Source organism: Terrapene carolina, unplaced genomic scaffold, assembly GCF_002925995.2.
Source record: "Terrapene carolina triunguis isolate 2854851 unplaced genomic scaffold, T_m_triunguis-2.0 Scaffold96, whole genome shotgun sequence".
In the NCBI taxonomy this organism is placed as follows: Eukaryota; Metazoa; Chordata; order Testudines; family Emydidae; genus Terrapene; species Terrapene triunguis.
This window is the reverse complement of record NW_020664447.1, coordinates 4,504,560-4,526,076: the sequence shown is the minus strand read 5'-3', so window position 1 is coordinate 4,526,076 and position 21,517 is coordinate 4,504,560. Positions and strand designations below refer to the sequence as shown.

The 21,517-nt window shown below is 40.5% G+C and overlaps 1 protein-coding gene across 1 annotated transcript in view; it reads right to left on the bottom strand.

Moving 5' to 3' along the window:
* Window positions 1–21,025, bottom strand: part of IPO7 (importin 7) — a 47,022-nt gene extending 25,997 nt beyond the window's left edge. Inside the window, exons 1-5 of the mRNA XM_024196607.2 lie at window positions 20,872–21,025; window positions 8,903–8,984; window positions 4,935–5,088; window positions 3,521–3,679; window positions 477–633 (exon numbers count right to left, since the gene is read on the bottom strand). Of these exons, the coding sequence (XP_024052375.1) occupies window positions 477–633; window positions 3,521–3,679; window positions 4,935–5,088; window positions 8,903–8,984; window positions 20,872–21,021 (702 nt within the window). The 5' untranslated portion in view covers window positions 21,022–21,025. The remainder of the gene's footprint in view (window positions 1–476; window positions 634–3,520; window positions 3,680–4,934; window positions 5,089–8,902; window positions 8,985–20,871) is intronic.
* Window positions 21,026–21,517: the final 492 nt, after the last annotated feature.

Here is a 21,517-nt window from a genome sequence, read left to right as displayed (position 1 = left end):
AATGGTTGTTTCTAGTGTTAGAAAATGGCTCTTGTTCTCTCATAACCACTCTGGCTTACTCAGGGGTAGCACTGGCAGGTTCCAGAGAGTTCAAAGATAGTAGACTCAAAACAATTTTAACCCACTTTTAAACTAAAATAAATCTGTATTATTGGGGTTATGGTACACAGAATCATACCAAAAGCTTGTTACTCACACCATAGTTGAGCATTGGTGAAAAATGACTCAAATGAAATCCAACTGGTAATGTTGTTTCAAATACATTAGTACCTAGAGTGTAATACATTGGGGGGGGAGGGAGTTAAAAAAAACAAAAAACTGTCAGGGACAGTACTTGGTCCTGCTAGCGAAGGCAGGGGACTGGATTCGATGACCCTTCCAGTTCTATGAGATAGATATATCTCCATATATTTTTTTTTTATTTTAAACCTTCATATTAAACCTTTGCTCAAGAATACAGAAAAATTTGCTTCCACCTGAACAAGAGCATAGAAGATTTTGAAGATCTGTTTCTGGATGAGGACAGACTGATCAGATGGATCAGACAGAAGCTGAATGAAACGATCTTTCAGAACAGGAAGGAAGTGCTGCATTGCTGCTATCAAGGGACTCCGCTCCTCTGGTTTCTTGTACCTTTAGGCAAGAATAAAATGCTTTACAAAGATTTTACAACTAACTTGATTGATCTGAAAAGTTGTGCATGCACAGAAGAGAGAGACACACAGGCCACTGTGGCTTCTAAGGATAGATTATTTTAAAAACGGAGTTATAGCTTACTATGGCACTCATGGGGTCATATAGAAAGTGCTATACCAGCACAGAGCCAAACCTGAATGAAGTTAGAAAACAACTTAGCTTCCATTACTTTACTATCGTTCAACATTACCGTAATGTTCTCCTGCTGACTCACTCACTTTGAATGCCACACAATTTTCTATGGTAAATCAAGGTCACAGTAGCAAGAAAACAGTGAGCAAAACCCATAATTTTATAGCCAAGAAAGTTACAAGTAGAGCTGGTCAGAAAATATCCAACAAGACACTTTTTCACCGGAATTTGCCAAAATTGAAACACTGCGTGGATGCTGTTTGATTCTGATAGAACCAAGACAATGGAGGAAGTCATTTCCTATCATCTCGCGTACTCAACTCCACTGGGTTGTTGGAGAGTCTGGGCTTCCAGGTTTGAAGCTCCTTGATAGCCTGGTGCTTCCACGGTCTATGGATCTAGAGCAGCCTGCCAGGAAGACTTACCTGGAACCAGGGCTCTATTCCCTTTCATGGAGAATTTAAAATATTTTTACTTTTTGTTCCAAATTGGAACAAAACCAAAATTCAAAATATCAAAATTCTCCACTGTGATGGGGTATACAAACACCACAATGGAGAGCAAGGGGTCAAGGAGCAGTTCTGGATCCAGGCAGCTTCACCCAACCACACCTGTGACACCAGAACAAGTTGCCATCAGGGCAGCAGAGCAGCTCAGAGGGAGGCAGTCAAAAGGGAGCAGACTGGTGGCTCTGAACTCTGGGGGCAGTGCTGCCCAGGAGCTCGTTGCCTGAGCACACGTACAAAGGAAAGGCAAGTGACTGACTGTGTAGGTCAGTGATTTTATTTGAAATTCTTTGATTTACTCTGTGGGGAAAAGGAGGCTTGGTAGGAAGTGGTCCAGGGGGCAGCTACTTAGCACCCCATGGTGCAAAGCATCACTGCCTACTATTGGGCCTGGACCAGAGCCTACTGGAGAGGGTGGGCCTGAGCTCCCCCAACCCACTCCAAGACAACAACAGGAGCCTTCATCTCAGAAGAAGACCCTGACCCCAAAGTCCCCCACGCAAAAGGGAAGGACCAGAAACCAGGCTGGGGGCGGGGGGGGAGGAGAGAGAAGCTGCTGAAAGACAGGACCGTATTTGCAATGGGGAGATGACCTGCCATATCGCCACCTCACCATTAGGCAGCACTGTTGGAGTTTGTTCACGTTCTATATCCACAAAATGTTATTACCATTTTTCACCCAGTTCTAGTTATAATAAAGAAAAGATCCTATTAACTGAACAATTGTCAGATTAGAGTATTATCTGATACTGCCGGTGATGTTCTAAACTAAGGATTTAAGAATAAGGTTGTACACTACAGTACTTCAGAATTCACTGCTTTACTTAAACAATTAACACTAAAGTATCCTCATTCTTATGCCACCACGTTTTTGGACTTTATACAGTTCAACTTAAATACACAAATTAACCTTCTATTAGTGCCAGTTCACAAAAACAAACAATGAAAACCTACATAATCTGATATTAAATGTATGTCTGATAAAAATTGTATAACAATTTAAACAGCAAGAGTCCAACCCAAAAATCATAAATATGGTTCCTACAGATTAACTTAATCAGAAACAAAGCTTAAGAAAAAATGGAGAACGTAAAAATGTTCCTCAAGGAAAGTCCACTACCAACTTGCTTGAAGACACAATGATAAAGAACATGGTAACAACAGAACAGGCAAGATGAGAGAAAACAATCTGACCTATGTAAAGGCCGGCCAGTTGAAATACTGGCTGGCTTTGAAGCAACAATGCTGAAGGGCCCAAGTGATTTACTTTCCATCTGAAAAGTCAATTCAGCTCTTAAACAGGTCTAAAGTTTGTTAATATTTTTAGATTAAGTTAAAGCTGATCGACCCACAGGCTGCAACAACGTGGCGTAAGCCATAACACTACACAGTGAGGGACAGATTTTCAAAGTTAACACATGTAATTGCATGGACTGAATTTAGGCTTAGATATATGTTTGTTTATAGACAAACATCAGATGTTCACAAACAAATTAAGCATTTAAGGCACTAGATTGGGAGCTAGAGAAGAGGATTTTATCTGTGGCTCTGCTATAGCTACAGACTTCCTATGAGAGAATGGACAATGCATATGCACAAGGGGCCCAAACTAAGATTGCACAGACAACCTTAATTCTGGCATTTCATAACTTTTGAATTTTTGGACTTTGCAACCTTTATGTATTTTTTACATGCAACACAATATCTAGATTACAAATTGTCTAGATGTCTAATAAACGTTATTTCTCACCCTGTTTTTGACAAAGCCATGCTTTTGTCCCCTGGACACACTTTTCCCTATCACTAAGAGACTTGTACTACCATGCCCATCTTCAACTCTCAGAAAGCGACTGCTTTAAAGAAACCCTAGTATTCTGATCTCAAATCTCAAAGTTTTAATATGAAGAAAGATTGTTATGTAGTGTGTTTATGGAACTAGTTAGGAAAGACAACATGAGCTACTTTCTCCAGATGGTGAAATATTATCAAGACTTGTTATTGAATTCAGAGGTTTATATTAATTACCTCCAATATCAGTGTTCAGTGCAACATGCAATTCAATATTTTATACATTAACCTCCAGCTCATATTCAGCAGTATATATATATATAAATAAAAAAACTTACAGAAAATATATTGCTACAAATGGATAGACTTTCTATGTTTTTTGTTTGGGGAAAACTCACTCATAGTTTTTCACGAGTTGATAAAGACAAAGGAGAATTCCAAGCCAGCAAGCACTGTTATCAGACTGAAGATAAAAACCAATTTTCTCCACAACTGCAGTCCAGCGGTTGGGATAATCATGCTTGATAATATGGTGAATGCAAGTAGTAAGCTGTACTCTGGAAGTCAAACACACACATGGTTAAACAAATAACTACCGTCATTATTTTAAGAGGTTTTTTTGTGATGATGAAATAGCTCATTTTTGGCTGAACACATAAAACTCAACATGCGTTCGGAAGTCTTGTTTACACACAGAGGAGTCTAATCTGATCTTCTACTTTCCTTCTGCTTGGCATTTACTATCTTCTGAAATTTTGTAAAAGGGTTATAATAATTTAGGAATCCATTCTTCTCCAAGTACAAAAGATGTTACACCAATAAATCGCTTACATGTTGTACAATGTACAAATGAAGAATGAAAAGCCATGTTCTCTCACAGCATTAATTCTATGCTCTCCAATACATAAGAACATCAGAATGGCCCTATTGGGTCAAACCAAAGGTCCATCTAGCCCAGGGGTTCTCAGAGTTTTGTACTGGTGACCCCTTTCACACAGCAAGCCTCTGATATATAAAAAAGTGTTTTTAATGTATTTAACACCATTATAAATGCTGGATGAAAAGCGGGTTTTGGGGTGGAGGCTGACAGCTTGCGACCCCCCCATGTAATAACCTCACGACCCCCTGACCCCCTGAGGGGTTCCGACCCCAGTCTGAGAACCCTTGATCTAGCCCAGTATCCTGTCTTCCGACAGTGGCCAGTGCCAGGTGCCCCAGAGGGAATGAACAGAACAGGTAATCATCAAGTGATCCATCCCCGTCGCTCTTTCCCAGCTTCTGGCAAACAGAGGCTAGGGACACCATTCCTGCCCATCCTGGCTAATAGCCATTGATGGACCTATCCTTCATGAAAGTATCTAGTTCTTTTTTGAACCCTGATATGGTCTTGGCCTTCACACCATCCTCTGGCAAGGCATTCCACAGGTTGACTGTGCATTGTGTGGTGAAATACTCCCTTTTATTTGTTTTAAACCTGCTGCCTATTAATTTCATTTGGTGACCTCTAGTTCTTGTGTTATGAGAAGTAGTAAACAACCCCTCCTTATCTACTTTCTCTACACGAGTCATGATTTTATAGACCTCAATCATATTTCCCCTTAGCCATCTCTTTTCCAAGCTGAAAAGTCTCAGTCTTCTTAATCTCTCCTCATACGGAAGCCGTTCCATACCACTAATCATTTTTGTTGCCCTTTTCTGAAATCTGTGTGTTACAATCCAAAACACAATGAAATGTAGTATGCAAGTGGTATTAATTTTAAAAGAACAGTATCAAAACTATGACTACATTATAAGCAAATTAAAACTGTATACCTAATTAGTTCAGGAGAATGAATAATGGCTTCTACAATATTTTCACGAATACAATGTCTATCTTCTTCTGGGATGGAATAAGGTGGGATATCCCCTGGTGTAGTTTCACGATCAGGCCAATACTGAGTTATCATATTCTTCAAGTAGATAACACCTGTCAGATAACAGCAAGACATCACTTGGTATCAATACAAAAGTCAGTTATTATGCGGATATGCGTATTTTTACTTTTAGAAAATGCACTCCATAAATGAACTCTGACTGAATGGACAACATTTAACATATCAGAGAGCCAACATACCTGCACTCAAAAGCCACTAATCTCCCAATTTTCTACATGGAACAAAAATTTCCCCTTCTTCAGTTATCAAATATGGCATCTGTCATATTTCTTAAGTCCACTATTACCAACACTATCATCTTTTTAGACCACGTTTTTGAAAATAAGAGTATTGAAAGATATTTCCACTTCTTGTTATGAAGAAGAGTTGTGGTAACTTTTTATTAAAACACATCGCTGAAGAAGCTTCCTTTGTAATTATTCTGAGATCATTTTTTTGGTATTTAAAAACAAGGCTAGTCAGCATTAAATACAAGCAATATTTGACACTATAGTCAAATATTGCTTGTATTTTAAAAGTCTGATTTTGTTCTATAATGTGACTATGTTTGGGCTACATGGTCTGCTTTACATTCAAGTGAATCTTGAAAGCAAATTGAGTATCTCTACACAAAGATTATAGGTTATCTGCTATAAAGAGTCATATTAGGTTGCTGACATAGATGCATGTTTCCGCTAATTGACAAAAATTCAAACTATGCTTTATGAATCTCTTTTCTTTACAAGTGCAAAAGAAAGTCCAGATTTACAAACAGTTACAGCAAAATTAATATTAACTGAATTCTGACTACACCTGTATAATGTACCATAGGTTCTCTGCTGGTTTTCAATTAAATGTTTATATGGTGTCTAGCACCAGTATCAGAAAGGATTCAGACAGCATGCCTTGTAAACCTGTTATTTTGAATGTGATAATGATGTAGTTCCTGATCTTGCCAACTGATCTGTATGGGCACAAGAATCTGCCAGTATAAGTTAACTAAGAAAATCAGGGTTTTAGTTCAGATTATTTCTGCTGTCCTTTTCCTTATTTTCTGTAATCAGAAGTTATCCTACTTACTGCAAGAAGGATATGAGCCATTCCCAAAGAAACAAACGGATGGTGGGATAATTATTTCCAACACAATCAGATATGACAATGTAAAAATAAGTTCAAAAGACTCAAGAACCTCGACAGATTGCTTAGTTTTTCCTTGGTTTACTATGAGATTGTAAATATTCTCTTTAAAAAGCAGTAACACTTCATCTACCTTTTCATTTTCAAATCTTTTAATATATGTCAAAGCTTGTAGCCTTTTGATTCTGAAATTCTAAGTTCTTCCCATGTAATAATACCCCGGCAACAAACCCTGGCCATGTGCTCTGACCCCCAGTCCTGGCTGCTGACCCCAGGTGCCGACTGTAGTCCCAACTACACAGAAGCAGGTGTTGGCTCCGGGCACTGATCCCCGGTCCTGGCTGTGTGGCAGCAGGCGCCAATCCCCGACCCTGGGCATGCACCGATCCCCAGGCACACAGTAGCAGGTGCTGGCTTCGGCCTTGTGGCGGCAAGCACTGACTCCCGCATTTGGTGATGCAGCTCTGGGCTCTGGCCGCGTTGCGGCCCTGGGCTCCAACTCCCTGCCCTGGCCGTGCAGCTCCTGCCCCCAGCTCTGGGCTCTAGCCGCAGGCACTGACCCCTGGCCGCACAGCAGTAGGCGCCAATCCCCGGCTCCAGCCGCACAGCTGCGGGGCTCACCACCCACCCTCCTCTTTCTCGGCCCTACATTCATGCCCCCCTTCCCATCAGCCCAGGCCCCCACTGCCTCCCCCAGCCCACATCTATCCCACCACATCTCCCACTGCCTCCGCCTCCAACCTCTCCCCTCACCCCCAATCCAGGGCTTAATTTGTCCTGGGACTTGCTGAGAAAAGTGATATTAACAAACATGCAAGTATCACTTCTCACAGCCTTCCAGATAGTGTCCTGTGAAAAGTGATTGATATTAACCAACATTCAATAATAAAAATATTACTGTGAAGTGATATTTGTATCTGCAATAAAAAATTACAATGATGTGGATGTGTATGTGTGCTATTTATTTTTTTCCCTAAACGTAATCAAATATTTTAGGGGAAAAAGTGTCAGTTCAGCCAACAGCAAGAGAGGCCACAAAAAAATTTGTTGCGAGAACTCCTGCTTTAGAGTACTCGCCCCTACAGAATCTGGAATTCAGATCAAGATTAGAGAGTCTCAGTCTTCCCTTGCTATCTAGCAGAAATCCATTGGCAAAGTGTGTCTGTCTCACCCACCTCTAGTGGCTGGTCCACATACTGCTACCAATTACTTCATTAGCTCATGTGGTAGAGGTCTGGTGCAAGGATATAAGGTTATTCTTTGGGAAATTCTGCACAGAATTTCATTTTTTTCCTGCAGAAATGGTGCTGCAGAGCTGCTGGCCATTGCTAAGGGCTGCTGGACCCGGCAGAGCCCGGCTCCCCAGCTCGCAGTGCACCTGTGCTGGAGGGCTTTGGTTCCCAGGTTTGCCGGCCCTGCTTAGTCACATGGTGCAGCTGGGCTCCCTCCCTGTACAGCAGCTGCGCTCTGTGAGGAGAGACAAGAGCAATACCAGGGGTCTGCAGGGAGGGGGCGCTGCTTTCTGTGAGAAGAGACAGAGTAAGCAGGAGTAGGGACCTGCCAGGGGGATGGGGGTGTAACTCAAGCTGTTCCAGGGGCAGCTGAATCTTTAAATTGTGCCCCCCACACCCAATATCAGCAGGTACAGATCATCTCTACCCAGTGGGACAGTAACCAAGCTGAGCAGAGCCTGCAGCTGGGCTATGGGAGTGAGGGTGTCTGGGCCAGGGGCACCACGCAGCCCCTCCAGCACCCCCAAATACCCCCATCCCAGTACACAGTCCCCCTCCTCCCTGAGCCTGGCATTTGGGAACTTGAAATATGGTAACCCTATGGGAGCAGGGCAAAAGACAAAAAAATTACTAAAAGACTGGAGAGGCAGAGTTTTTCCCGCCAGATGTGCCCAGATGGCACATGTGACACATCCAGACTGAGGTGCCCGACAAAAGCATAACAGAGAAACAGGAACTGGGTTGTCGTAGGGGTTTCTTTAACTCTCTACTCCTGGGGGAATCTTTTTTGTTGTCTTTATTGTTACAGACATACTTGCTGACAGGTATTTTGAAAGAAATGACCAAAATAATTGAAACTGGTGTGATTATATTGTGTTATTTTGACAAATAAAATATGCAGAATTTTAAAATATTGTGTGCAGAGTTTAATTTTTTGACACAAAATTCCCCCAAGAGTAAAAAGTTCCAGCCCTGCTGAGGACCCATGTGTAGGTCAATATAGTTCCATGTGATGGAATTTCTGTGCATTTTTTTTATTTTAGTGTGCTAAAAAACAAAATAAACTTAGAAATTACTTCCAAACACCGCATTAAAAGAATGTTACTGTTACAAAGGCAAGCATTCAAAAATTCAGAAAAACAAAAAAGTTATGGTTACCCTTGCCATCTTAATTTGGCCTCTATGTACTTATATGCATGACAGTACGCAATTATACTGAATTGCATAATAAATTAAGATTATTTTTTCAACAGGACACTCATTCACTGCACAGAATGGATTGTGCTCACTAAACTGGCAGCTTATTTAATATTTCTTTTTTATCCTCATCATTCAACATATGATTACAAGTCTCATTTACTACACAGGCAACCTTAATTCTGGCATTTTCTAGCTTTTGAACACTTGACTTTGCACTCTTAATGTAATTTTCATTTTTTTGTACGCAATGTGTATACAGTATGTAAACATTCTGAATATAAAGAAAAAGAAAACTTGCCTGCCTGTCTCACTGGTAAATCCAGTTGCTCTGACATAGTGATCTGAAGCAGAGTTGAAACAAAGTTCACTGACTTATGAGCCTGCAAAGCAGAAGACAAAACGAAGTAAGTCAGATGTCAAAAAATAATATTGGAAACCAATCATGTCTTGCAAATAAAACGTTGAAGCTTCAGGATACTCCAAGTAAATACATTTTCAAAAATGTCTGAGTACCATGTGATGCAATCATTATAACATCAGCAATTCAAACTACGTTGTAATATCAAGTGACAAATGAAAGCTTTCAAACCCCTTGAGTTTGATGTATTCAGAAGATCACATGGTGGGGGGAAATTCTTATTGTTTACTGAAGACTACATTTTCCCTCTTTCCCCCCCAGTGTCTGAAACAGATTTCTGTAATCAGATTTCTTTACCGCAGAATAAATTATCCCGTTTAGGACAAATATATTACAGCATGACAACACAGCTACAACTACACTGTGTAATTAAATAACAACTTGGCATTCTGAATTAAGACAGCATGGAATGGTGGTGGTAAGTCATTATTTTCTCTCTTTAGCATTTGGAGATGCCAGGCTGTACATATTTTCTAACATCATAGTATTCTCAGATTTTGTCCAACATTCGTCATTCAATGATCTGCTACTGTGACCTGAGGCTATGAGTGTACACAAATTTGAACCAGACTAAAAACATATTTTTAAATATGTGTTTGTGTTTAGACAGAGCCTTTGCTTATAGACCTATATTTAACCTAATTTTCTGCCATGTTTAAAGAAAGATTTGAATATCTAACATTATATAAAATCACCCTCCGTTAAAAATGTTTTAAAAAATGATATCCTAAATGTTTAGATAAAGTGTGTGAACCTCTACAGCTCAAATAGAGAACCATAAGACTTTAGTCTATTAATATCAGACTATATGAGCTATAATTGCTCTCAGAAAAAGGAAACTGATAAGTTAGCTCTTTCCTAAGTAAAGGAGATGATTAATGTAATTTAAGATACACACAAGGGAAATAAAGGCAATTTTCTTGTCTTATTGCATGTACGTGCAGTTGGGCAAAGTCCACTTTGCTGTTAAAATTCATGGAACCATTTTTCCAATAAGTCCAAAGTTTTATCTTCTTAAGCAATGCTGACAGGGGGCACTGGATGTCAAATGACTTCCCTTTACATTGAGACATGGATGATTCATCAAGGCATGAATTCATGATAGACTAATCTGAGCAGTTTGCAACTCTATTATTAAACTAAGCACTACATTCTCTTACCACAACTGACTGGTGATTCCCTTTTACCTCACTACCAATAAATATGGCCTTCTGTAACATAAAAGAATTGTATTCTCAACATCAGAGTACACTGCACAATGGCAAACTTACAGAACCTTGGCTTCTGCATGGAAGCCTAAACAGAGTAACATCAGCAATGTAAAAAAATTGGCAGGATATGCACAATAAGTCTCCTCAAAGGAATATAGTTTTCTTCACTACACTGATTAACTTTACCTACAAGAAAATGTTGGATGCATTCTCAATATTATTAGCCAAGTTAAAAAATATGATAGCGACCTATATGCCCCTAACCCCAGCATGAAAAACCGGAAAAGACTAAAAGAAGAAAATTCCTGAGAGGACGTGACCTTGACTTAAACCTACACAATATATAAGGCTTTGTTTATAATACCCTGTTACAACTTGAAAACATTTCTTCCTTGATTTTGTCCTTTATCCACTTGTGAAATGTTGCTTTCTTGCTGGTCTTTGCATAACATAAGTCAATATAGTGGCTTTACCTGCTTTTCAGTACACAGGTATCAATGATGTGCACCTGGGATCGAGCAACATAACACCTATATTGTATAGGAAAATGTTTGTTACCTACACATTATGCACTTTGCTACGTCCTATATGAAGCAAAGAAAATATGAACATCTTCAAGATTATTAAAAGGGCATTACCTAGGATATTACAAAATGAAAGAATGCCTCGTTACAATACAGTATAAAATTATGATAAACCAATATTTTCCAGCTCCTCTACAAGATAAAAAAGCCATCAAGAAAAACGCACTTTTATCAGGACCAAGTGTTCTTTGTATACGATCAAATAATCAGTAACAGCATGAATGCTTCTTATAAGCATTTACAACATTAACAGATTAGTTTATCCAGTTGTGGCATTCTCTCTAGACAAGTTTCATAAAGAAACATCTCCTAAATGCTCTAGATACAAATTCATTTACACTTGTTCATATATTTGAATATTCATACAACTTGCCTTTCCCAGTCAATTCCATACTCTAATTGTTTGAGTTCTGATTTTTTTTTTAAACTTTAAACACCTTAATTTTAAACAATATTAAGAAGCAAACTTAACTAGAAGTTAATAAGTTGGTTTTTTTTTTGGAGATTTAAAAAAATACACATTTATGCATGCACATTCTAAGCATTGGGTCACAAAATCTACATGTGATATATATCAGACTGTGGAAGTCCACAGAAACAGTGCCTCCACTACGTACAGCTCAAGTGTCCTTTTTTTCTTTTTAAACAAAGTGTGCACTGGAATCATTATTCCGACAGATTCCAGGGGTTCAAGATACAGGAGCAGAGGAAAGAAAAGATAGGAAGTAATTGGGAATGACAGACACTGCAGAGTTTAAGGGTCTATGGCCCCCTATCTTTCCACAGCTCCGTGTCCTAAAGATGTGGAGCTTGTCATCAAATGTAGCATATTAGTTTACATTCAAAAAAGGTTGTGTTTTTGTTTAATCATCTGATTACATGAATTTCTGCACCTGTTTAAGATTTCTCTAGTCACTGCACTTGTGGAAATGGATGGAACTGAAGTACTTTTCTTGTAGTATGTTTCAATTGCAGTGACTCATGCATTAGGAACTAATTCAGCAAGGTAATGCAGCACACAACTAATTTTAAAGTCAATGGACTACTCGCATGCTTAAAGTTGGGCATATGATTAAGTATTTTGCTAACGGGCAGTTCAGTGAGAATTTTTTTTATTTAAAAGCTAGCCTATGCACAAGGTGTTGCCATCTATGTAAAAGGTGACGTGAGTTACTCAAGTTGCTTGCTATGGACACACACACAAAACACTACACAGAAATCTGAAATCATTTTTAATGTTCTTCAGAATTAGCCTGGAGGCAGAGGGTAACAAGGTGGCTCAAAGTCCTGGGTACCCTGAGAATCATCACAGCCACCTTATCACTTTTAGAGACTATCAGGGGATGGGGACAACATTCCAAAAATTAATCTGAACTAACCAAAGGCATGAATTTAATTCAGTTAAACTAAATTAAACCCGTCCAGACACTCTTATTCATAACTAAAGTGGCCTTAATTTTAATTTAATGTATTCCCTTTAGCAGAGTAGAGGCTCATTCTTGAAGTAGCTGCACTAGTAGCACAGTAGTGAGATAGGCTCTGCATGAAAGGTGCAAGTTGTTCTCCTAATCTATGCAATTAATGAGCACTAAATTCACACAGATACACATCAATATTTACATTTTATATCAAATTTGGGCTCTCAAGATGTGTTTCACAACAACCCAATATTTCCCATACTACTAAATTGAAGGTAGGTTCCAGGGTGAAAAATGTTGAGAATCATTGCCTAATTATTATCAATACACATGCAGCTAAGTCTTAACAGGACTCATTTTGGTAGGTCCAATGAAAATTTAGACCTCAGAGAAGTCAAGTAAGTTTCCACCTTGCTTTCCATTACTTTATTAAAGAAACATTTATTTATTAAAGAAAAGTATATTCAAACATTTAAGATGCTGATTGAGCGCCCACTGAAGTCTTTCCATTGGCTTCAACAAGAGCTGAGCCTGATGAAATTGACTACAAAGGGCATGGCTACACTGGAAACTTAAAAGCACTGTCACAGAAATGCTCTCACAGCAGCGCTTTGAACTGCGAGTGTGGTCACGCAGAGCTCTCCCAGCGCTCCTGGTAATCCACCTCCACAAGGGGATTGGCTCCCAGCGCTCAGAGCCTGTTTACCCTAGTGCTTTAAAGCGCTTAGACTTGCTGCGCTCAGGGGGGTGATTTTTTCACCCCCCTGAGCTAGCAAGTTAGAGTGCTATAAAATGTAAGTGTAGACAAGCCCAAAGTCAATGAGAATTTTGCGATGTCAACAGGGGCTGGATTTCACCCTCAGGGTATGACTACATTGGGGTGAGATTCCCAGCTCAAGGAGACATACTCAGGCAGGCTCTCATCGAGCGAATGCACGAAAAATAGAATGTAGCCATGGCAGCACAAGGGGATAGCTACCCCAAGTACGTGCCTAGCTAAGACTCTACATCCCACTGCTCAGGCTACATTCTGTTTTTTAGCATGTGAACTGAATAACAGCTAGCATGAGCATGTCTCCAACTTGAACTGCAGACATAGCCTAATTGTCTGAGGCAAACCAACAAAACCAAAGAAACTCATAATTCTAATGGATCATTCTGTTGCACCTGAATACTTCATTAAATTTCATACAACAAGTGGCCTTACATACTATAACTAAGATTAGAACCATATACTGGAGGTAGTCATTGTGATCACAGCATAAAAGTTTTTAGACAGACTTCCCTGTTGCAGCCATCTCTAAGCTCCTACCGTATTTTTATTCTCTAACAAATGGCTGTGTCCCAGCATTCCGGGTCCCTGTTCACTGACACAAGAGCTAAAAAAAAAAAAGCTCTGTGTTTTAAGCACTTGTTTTATACAGCCATTGACTTCTCTTGTTCTGAATGCCCAGGATGAGCTGGAATATCTGAGAACATAAGAGGTAAGTTGGGAATGAGAACTTAAAATAATGAGAGGAAATTCAGGCATAAATTAAATCTGACTTTCAGAATATTTCACATTCAAACAGTAATAGCCTGAATGCATGAAAATTTATTTATTCCCCCTTATGGCAATTGTTTGAATTTAGAATATTTTGTTTCTATAGATTTCCAGTTACCACAGCCTTCAGAAATACCAGATATGGGTATAAAATATCCCACAAGTAGTTAACATCACCCAAGACAGGAATGAAAAACAACAGATTGCAGGCTTCCAAAAGTGTTTCTACTTAATGCTCAAATTGTATAGAGAACAGGAGAAATTCTTAAGTCTAAGTCATTGGCATCAGCAAAATGTAGACAAATTAGTATTATCATGCTCTAATCTTCCTTGTTTACATACATTTTAATATGTACAAAAATTAATGAAGTTAGAATTACAATTATGTTTAATTGCAGCAGAATTTCTGGTAATAAAAGCCTGTCCTTTTCTACCAAGTAATACAGCACTTAATAGTCAAGCTGACCTACTGCTCTTTCCCCACTCCAACATGCTGTGTCACTGGTATGACTGTTGTCTAAGAGCCAAAGAATTCAGGGACCTTTCCCCTGAGCAATCTTTGCCATTCAGCCTTTCTAGCTGAGGAATGTTTTCTATCAGACCACAAATGTTACCCCACTGTTTGTTAGCATCAGTTTTCCAGAGGCTACACATCTTCATGCACATTTCAGAAAGTTGATTCACTAGATATGTGCCTGCCTACCTGATATAATCATACATGTTCAATTATATTACAAACAGAAAACTGTAACATGTGCTACATAATCTCACCTATAAAATTCAATCTGAAATTAACATGATAGAAAGCAAATCACTTCAGATAGGTAAGTAGTACAGAGAAAAGGCATTATTTCCCCACAAGATAAATGTAACTTTAATGGATATAGTTCATACCAAAATATATTCATAAAATATTAAATGATAACCCCCAACAACTTCATCTCATTTTTGCTAGACAGGTAACAAACTTTCTTGTTCTCCCTTGGAGCATGAAAATTTTAGGCTATTATAAAAGCCATACTGCATATGGTATTTTTCCAAAATTGTTACAGTCAAAGCAGCAAACCAAAGGACTGTTTTTAAAAATAAAATACGTATTATACTTTGCTAGACTGGAACCACAAGTTATGTAAACAAAAAACAAATATTCTTCCAGGGTAGCACACATTTTAATAAAGATCAGATGAATAATTTGCATAATAGGTCAAAATTAAGTAAATATAAACTGCTAAAAATGTCTGTTTATTTCATATCTATATGGTCTCTGCCACTAGTTGAGCAAGTAAACTATTTTACAATGAGATGCAACAGTTTTTTTTAAAGTTCAGCACAGCTTTACAAAGTATTCTAACACTGAATTCTTTATTTACCTTTTCCAAGCAAGATAAACACATCACTGAACACTGGTGTTTTTAACAAATTAAAAAAAAACAAAACAAAAAAACAACACTTATCTTCACCAATCCAGAAATGGTAGCCTTAAACAGCAAGACATTATTACATTACGGTGAAGAATTCAGTTGGCCATTAAAAAGATGCTGAAGCCATTCTGATTTCATCTTTTCACAAGTTGGTTGTATCCATCTAGTCTCTCTTGTGAAGTTACTGTTTGCTGCATACAAAAAGTGTAAGATATGCAACATTACTAAGCAGCAGTGTCGGGACACCTATTCAAGCATGAGGTAGGTGAGGTAATATCTTTTACTGGACCAACTTCTGTTGGTGAGAGAAGATGGTCCAATAAAAGATATTACCTCACCCACCTTGTTTCTCTAATATCCTAGGACCGACATAGCTACAACACCACTGCATATTGTAAAGAGAGCATACATTCACATCAGATCTTGCCAAGCAAGCCAGTGCAGCCCTAACTCATCAGAATAGTCTGCAGGTACAGAAGCCTGTTTTGTGAGAAAAAAAAGTGCAGTCTAAGGCTATGTCTACACCACAAACCTTACAGCAGCACCGCTGTAGTGGTACAGCTGTGCTGCTGTAAGTTCTCCCATGTAGCTGCTCTCCTGCTGGGATAATTAAACCACTCCCAATGACCAGCGTTAGCTATGTCGGCAGGGGAGGCTCTGTCCACACCAGCACTTTTGCGGGTGAAACTTATGTCAGTCGGAGGGGGTGTTGTTTACCACACCTCTTACAAAAGTGATAGTGTAGACAAAGCCTTACGTAGAGTTAGCCAACTCCATTGTCTTTTACTCCACCTGATAACTCACATGGAAACTACAAGATGCGTTGTCTTCACAAGGATTTTACCTGTTAGTTAACTTCAGATGCAAACTCAAGTTAAGACCACAACTATGCCCCAACCCCAACCCCCAAGTGAAGACAGACTTCTGGCCCCCTCCTGTCCATAAGGGGATTTCACGTGTTGACCCTGCCTGCAACAGTATTTTCAAACTTTCTTTTTCACAAGCTAATCTAAGCTAAATCTACACTACTAAGCCAATACCAGCACAGCCCCCCAGTGCAGATGTAGCATACATATTTTCTCAGTCGGTGTACGAACACCACATCTATGAAGCACTCTTCTAACAGCATAGCTTCGTCTACACTGGAAGTTTTGTCAGCATAGCTATGATGATCAGGGAAGTGTTTTTTTTCCACACCCCTGACTGACACAGCTGTGTCAATATAAGTTTTAAGTACAGAAAACATCTTAGACAAGAGTATAAATATTAGGATTTTTCCTCTTAAATTGTACACCGAAACGTATACCAGGGAAGGAAGGCAAAGATGATAAAGTCCTTTTAGCACGATGTCATGTACTGACACCTTTGGTTTTTGAGTAGTGGGGAAATGCGATGATCACTAAGAAGCAAGTGCACCTTATAACAGTAAGCCACTTGAGAAAGCATGATTTAGTGGTTTGAAAATTGCACGTACCCAGGACTCCTTTGCTCTATTCTTGGCTTTATCACTGATTAGCTGCATGACAATGGTTGACAAATCACTTAAGACCATCTGAGTTTACCCATCTGAAAAATGGGACTACTACTATACTTACCCTACTTTAGAATGACAAAAAGCTTAATTAACATTTGGATTCAGCATTTGGAGATCTTTGGATCAAAGGCAGGATTGTATGTGCAAATTATGCATTTTACTCCAAAGCTTTCACTAGTCAGTCTAGGCTCAAGAATGTTATTTAAACAATTATTTCAGCATCAAGGCATTTACGTGTGTGTAAAACAGGAGATTAATGCTACTCAACTGACTTACACTGATTTATTTTGTCAGGCTGAGGGTATGCTTTGGTAACCAGTCTTCAATATTGTACGGTACTCTACATATTATATTTCAGACCAAGGAGACATCAGATTATGCCTGACTTTTGAAAGGAGTGGCTTCACTAGAGCACCACAAAGATTAAGAACTTTCCCCAACAAACTTAGATTTTTTATTTTATTTTATTTTATTGTTTTAAGGAAAACAAAAGGTTACTGGGGTTAAGTAATGCTATGTAGCATTGCAATCAGTAATTTTTTGAAAGTTCTCATACAAAAAAGTTGTATGACTATTATTTGGACGGGTCATCTTAATGATATCACCTGCATTTGAGTTATTCTTGTATCTTAACATTACAAGCTAATCTTGTTAGGTATGTCAGACAGAGTCGAGAAGTAAACCATCACCATTCTCCGGAATCACAATGAAGAACATGCCAGAGAACACCAGCTACCAAAATAGTGACTGTTCTGAGTTTAGAAGTAGGGGCATACAACCGACTGTCTTCCCATAGTTGCTTTCTTACAACACCTTATTTTCATATGCATTTCTGAGGTATTGATCACTGTAGTATCTGAGCTCTTTTTATATACCATTTTCAATGTACAAAATTGCCCTAGTTGGGAATATAGCACATCCTCCTCCTTTCTGATATGCTTACTTGAAGGGTCAGGTTCCAAGTAGAACCTAAGTGTCCCTGTAGAATGAAGCTACTTTGCTTCTTGGCTGGATGGGAGGTTGCTAAGATAAGTCTATTGGGACCCACCCAGGTTACACACCATCTTGGTAACTTGGGACAGATGCCCTCTAATGACGAAGTGATAAAAGATTCTACCAGTTCTTCTAAGCATTTCCCCTCTCCTCTATCAACAAGCACTACCTCTGTTTTGCCCATACTGAACCTCAGACAGCTGGTTATGATCTAGGTTTCTATTTTGCTAAGATACTGAGATAAGAGTTAACACTCAATGAGATGAAGAGCTGGGCGGGGAGGACAGGGGAACGGGTTATTGGTGGAATCATAGTCAATAGTTTATCTCCCCTAGTAGAGTCACAAATATTGACTAAGAAAGAGAAACAGATTAGAACCCTCAGAGATCTCTGCATTTACAGAACCTCTTTCAAACTCTGTAAAGTGCTTTGAGATCTGCAATCAGCCAATCCCTGACTCAAAAAAATAAAAATAAAAATCAATGAAGTCAGTCATATTAAAATCAAGAAGAGATTAAATTACTTGTCCAAGGTCAAACATTCAATAGCAAAGCATGGAAGAATCCAGAAATCTGCCTCTCAGTCCCCTACTCTGATGACATTCCCTCCTTCAGAAAGAAGTCTCATAAAATGTTTGTTACATCATATTCAAATAATGTATTTGCTGGTTATGCAATTACGTACATATACCTTCTTATATATTGCATATCAAGAATAGGATGAGCACTGGTAAAAACATTTGGCTCTCACAATAATTATGACTGTCAATTCATTCTTTATTCTCTTGCTGAAAACTGCTTCCCCTTGTCAGAAGGTAAAATCAGAAGTAGCCTCTTAAAGGAAAGAGGAAGAGCAATTCTCAAGTCTTCTATAGAAAGAAAGTCTCATATCAGTCCATCAGAACCATTTCGGCCAAATCACAGATAGAGAAATACGACAGCCAGGAGGAATTATTAAATGTGAGCTGCTGGCCACTTGCATTGTATCACTCAAGTGCTAGAAGCAGTTTAATCTTTACAGCAGAAAGGGAGGCCCATTATAGAGCAGAAAACATCAACTTGAGTAAAGGTTACAAATTAAGGCCCTAATCCTACAAACAGATGCATAATTGACTATTCAGATAAGAAAGAGACCATTCATAAAAGTAAACTTACACACATGCATAAGTGCTTGTAGGATCAGGACTTAACATAATGACATTTAACCAGGAAAGTTCTCTCAGTTATCAGTGAGCCTGTATTTAAAAAGAATTCACCATTTTATTATATGTTGGTGCAGTAATGACCGAGGATTTCAAAATAACTGGGATATTTGGATTTTACAGAGACGCTTGTATACGGTATGGTAGGCCATCATGCTTCAAAGTGAACAAAGTCAGTTAGTTGATGGTCAGCATGATTTCTCAATCAACAGTATTAGTCTGTTACCTGGAGTCCCCCACTACCAGAGGATCTAAAAGTTTCCTGAATGCTCAGCAATTTGGACCCTGCAGCAAATATCAGTACAAGTAGATCTGAACTGAATTACCATATATGTTGATGTACGTGTGTATATTATATTATATTATATTATATTCATTTTAGCCAACTTGTGTGGTCTTCTGTATTACTTTTACTCAAAGATAAATTAAAAAAGTAAATTTGAACTGAGGATTAATACACATCAAATACATTTTCTACAAGTGTATAGAACAGACAGGCAGCCCAGTCCCTCACCAAGTCTACCCTGTAACACCACCTTCTTCACATCAACCCTTAAAATGCAACTCTTCCAAAAGGTCTACAAGTCCTAGTCTCCATCCCTCTGGTACGGAAGTGTGTTAGCAAGTTAGGTGGACTGAAACAAGTCACCCAAACTTTTTTAAAAATCAACCAAGCCATGGAAATAATGCATGCTATTTCCATTGCATCCCATCCTCCATCAGACATACACATGTAGAGAGTGCAAGCTTCTGGAGCAGGAACCTTATCTTCAGAAATTTATTGCGCACATAAATTTACACTATTGGCACTTATGTAAATAAGTTATATATATTCCAACTGCATGCAAAAACAAAGCTGCATATATTGAATATGAGGGTCAAAAACAGCTGATTAAATATTATTAAAAAGTTTCAAGCTACTAGAATTGTATCTAAAACTTAATTTTTTTTTTTATAAATGCTAGCTGTGGCATTTAAATCACAAAGCAATGGAGTTCCACCTTTTAATTTTCCTTACTAGTTCTCAAATTTAGAGGGAGATGTCTTTAAACGTTCATACAGATGGCCACAAACCAGGTCCCAAATGCAGACCCTCAGAGCCATAAAGATCACCAGCCTACACTGTCAAACAAATTGTTTACTGGTGTTCAGAAAAGATAATGGGGAGAATTTACTGCCGATATTAGAGAAACTGTGCATTTCTTGGCCTGCAGAATGGGGTGCTTTCTGCCACCAGCTGAACACAACATTTTGTGGCAGTTTGTTACACCCCTTCCTCCCTCTCTCCCAAAACTTCAACTCAACATTATGGCTCTATGTGGATTAACTACACCCGAGTGATATTAAAGACTAATTTAATTAGGAAATGATTTAACTTGGTTTCCTTTCCCCAGACTCACGACCAACACTTTACAGAAGCGCATGGAAACCGGATTTGTCCGAGTCATGGCTCCTAATGGGACAAGCAGCGGGCTGACCCAGGCACTCAGCCCAAGCGGCTGCAGAGACCCACGTCTGGGGCTGGCAGGTAGCTGAGGACAATGCTGACGGAGCAGGAAGGCAGCCCGACATCAACCGAGGCACTGCACTGCCGGGGCCTTTCCCCGGCCCCTCCAGCAGACAGACCTCTCCATGCCGCCACCTCCCCCTCCACATGGCTTCCCCAGCGGGCCCCGCACCGCGCCGCTTCCCCCGGGCTACTCCCCTCCTGCTCCGGCTGACGGCCGGAGACTCCCCAGCGCCGGCCTCCCCTACCCCAACTTTGGCCGGGACCTTCCCCAGCCCCGAGGATCCCGCCAGCGCTCCCCGGCAGAGTCCTGCCCCGCTGCCGCCGCCGGCGGCCCCTCAGGCCTCCCGGGAGCTGAGCTCCTCCGGGCCAGGCCCCGCGCCTGTCCTGCCGGCGGCCGGGCTCCTGCTCCAGCCCAGGCCCCGCTGCGCCCTCACCTCATTGAGCTGCCTCTCGGCGGCTTCCCGCAGGGCCGGGTCCATGGTGCCCCGCAGGGCCTCGATGATGGTGTTGGGGTCCATGGCCTGGCCGGGGCGGGCGGCGCGCGGGGAGGCGGAGGGCAGGGCAGCGCCGCTCGATGCGCACATGGACCCGCCGCTCCACAGCGGCAGCCGGCGCGAAAGGAAGAGAAGCGCCAAGGCCCCGGATAGAGCAACTACCCCCGCGCCGCGGCCAGCGGGACCCTTCCGCTCCGCCGCGGGGCACCACGGGAGCTGTAGTCCGGGGCAGCGGCCTCCTCCTCACAGGGCCGGGCCAACCTGCGCGCCTGCAAACCGAGCACCTCCCCGCAGCCCCACACATGGGGGGTGCCCCCCAACCCCGTTCTCGTGGGGGGAACCTTCCTCACCCAGAGCTCCCCCCCGCAACCCCGTCCAATTGACCTTAGGTTATTTAACCTCTCTGTATCTTAGGCCTTGGCTGCGCTTGCAGATGTACAGCGCTGCGAGTTAAACCTGACTTCGTGCAGCTGAGTAGGGAAAGCGCTGCAGTCTGTCCACACTGACAGCTGCCCAGCGCACTGTCGTGGCCACATTTGCGGCAATTGCAGCGCTATTGGGAGCGGTGCATTATGGGCAGCTATCC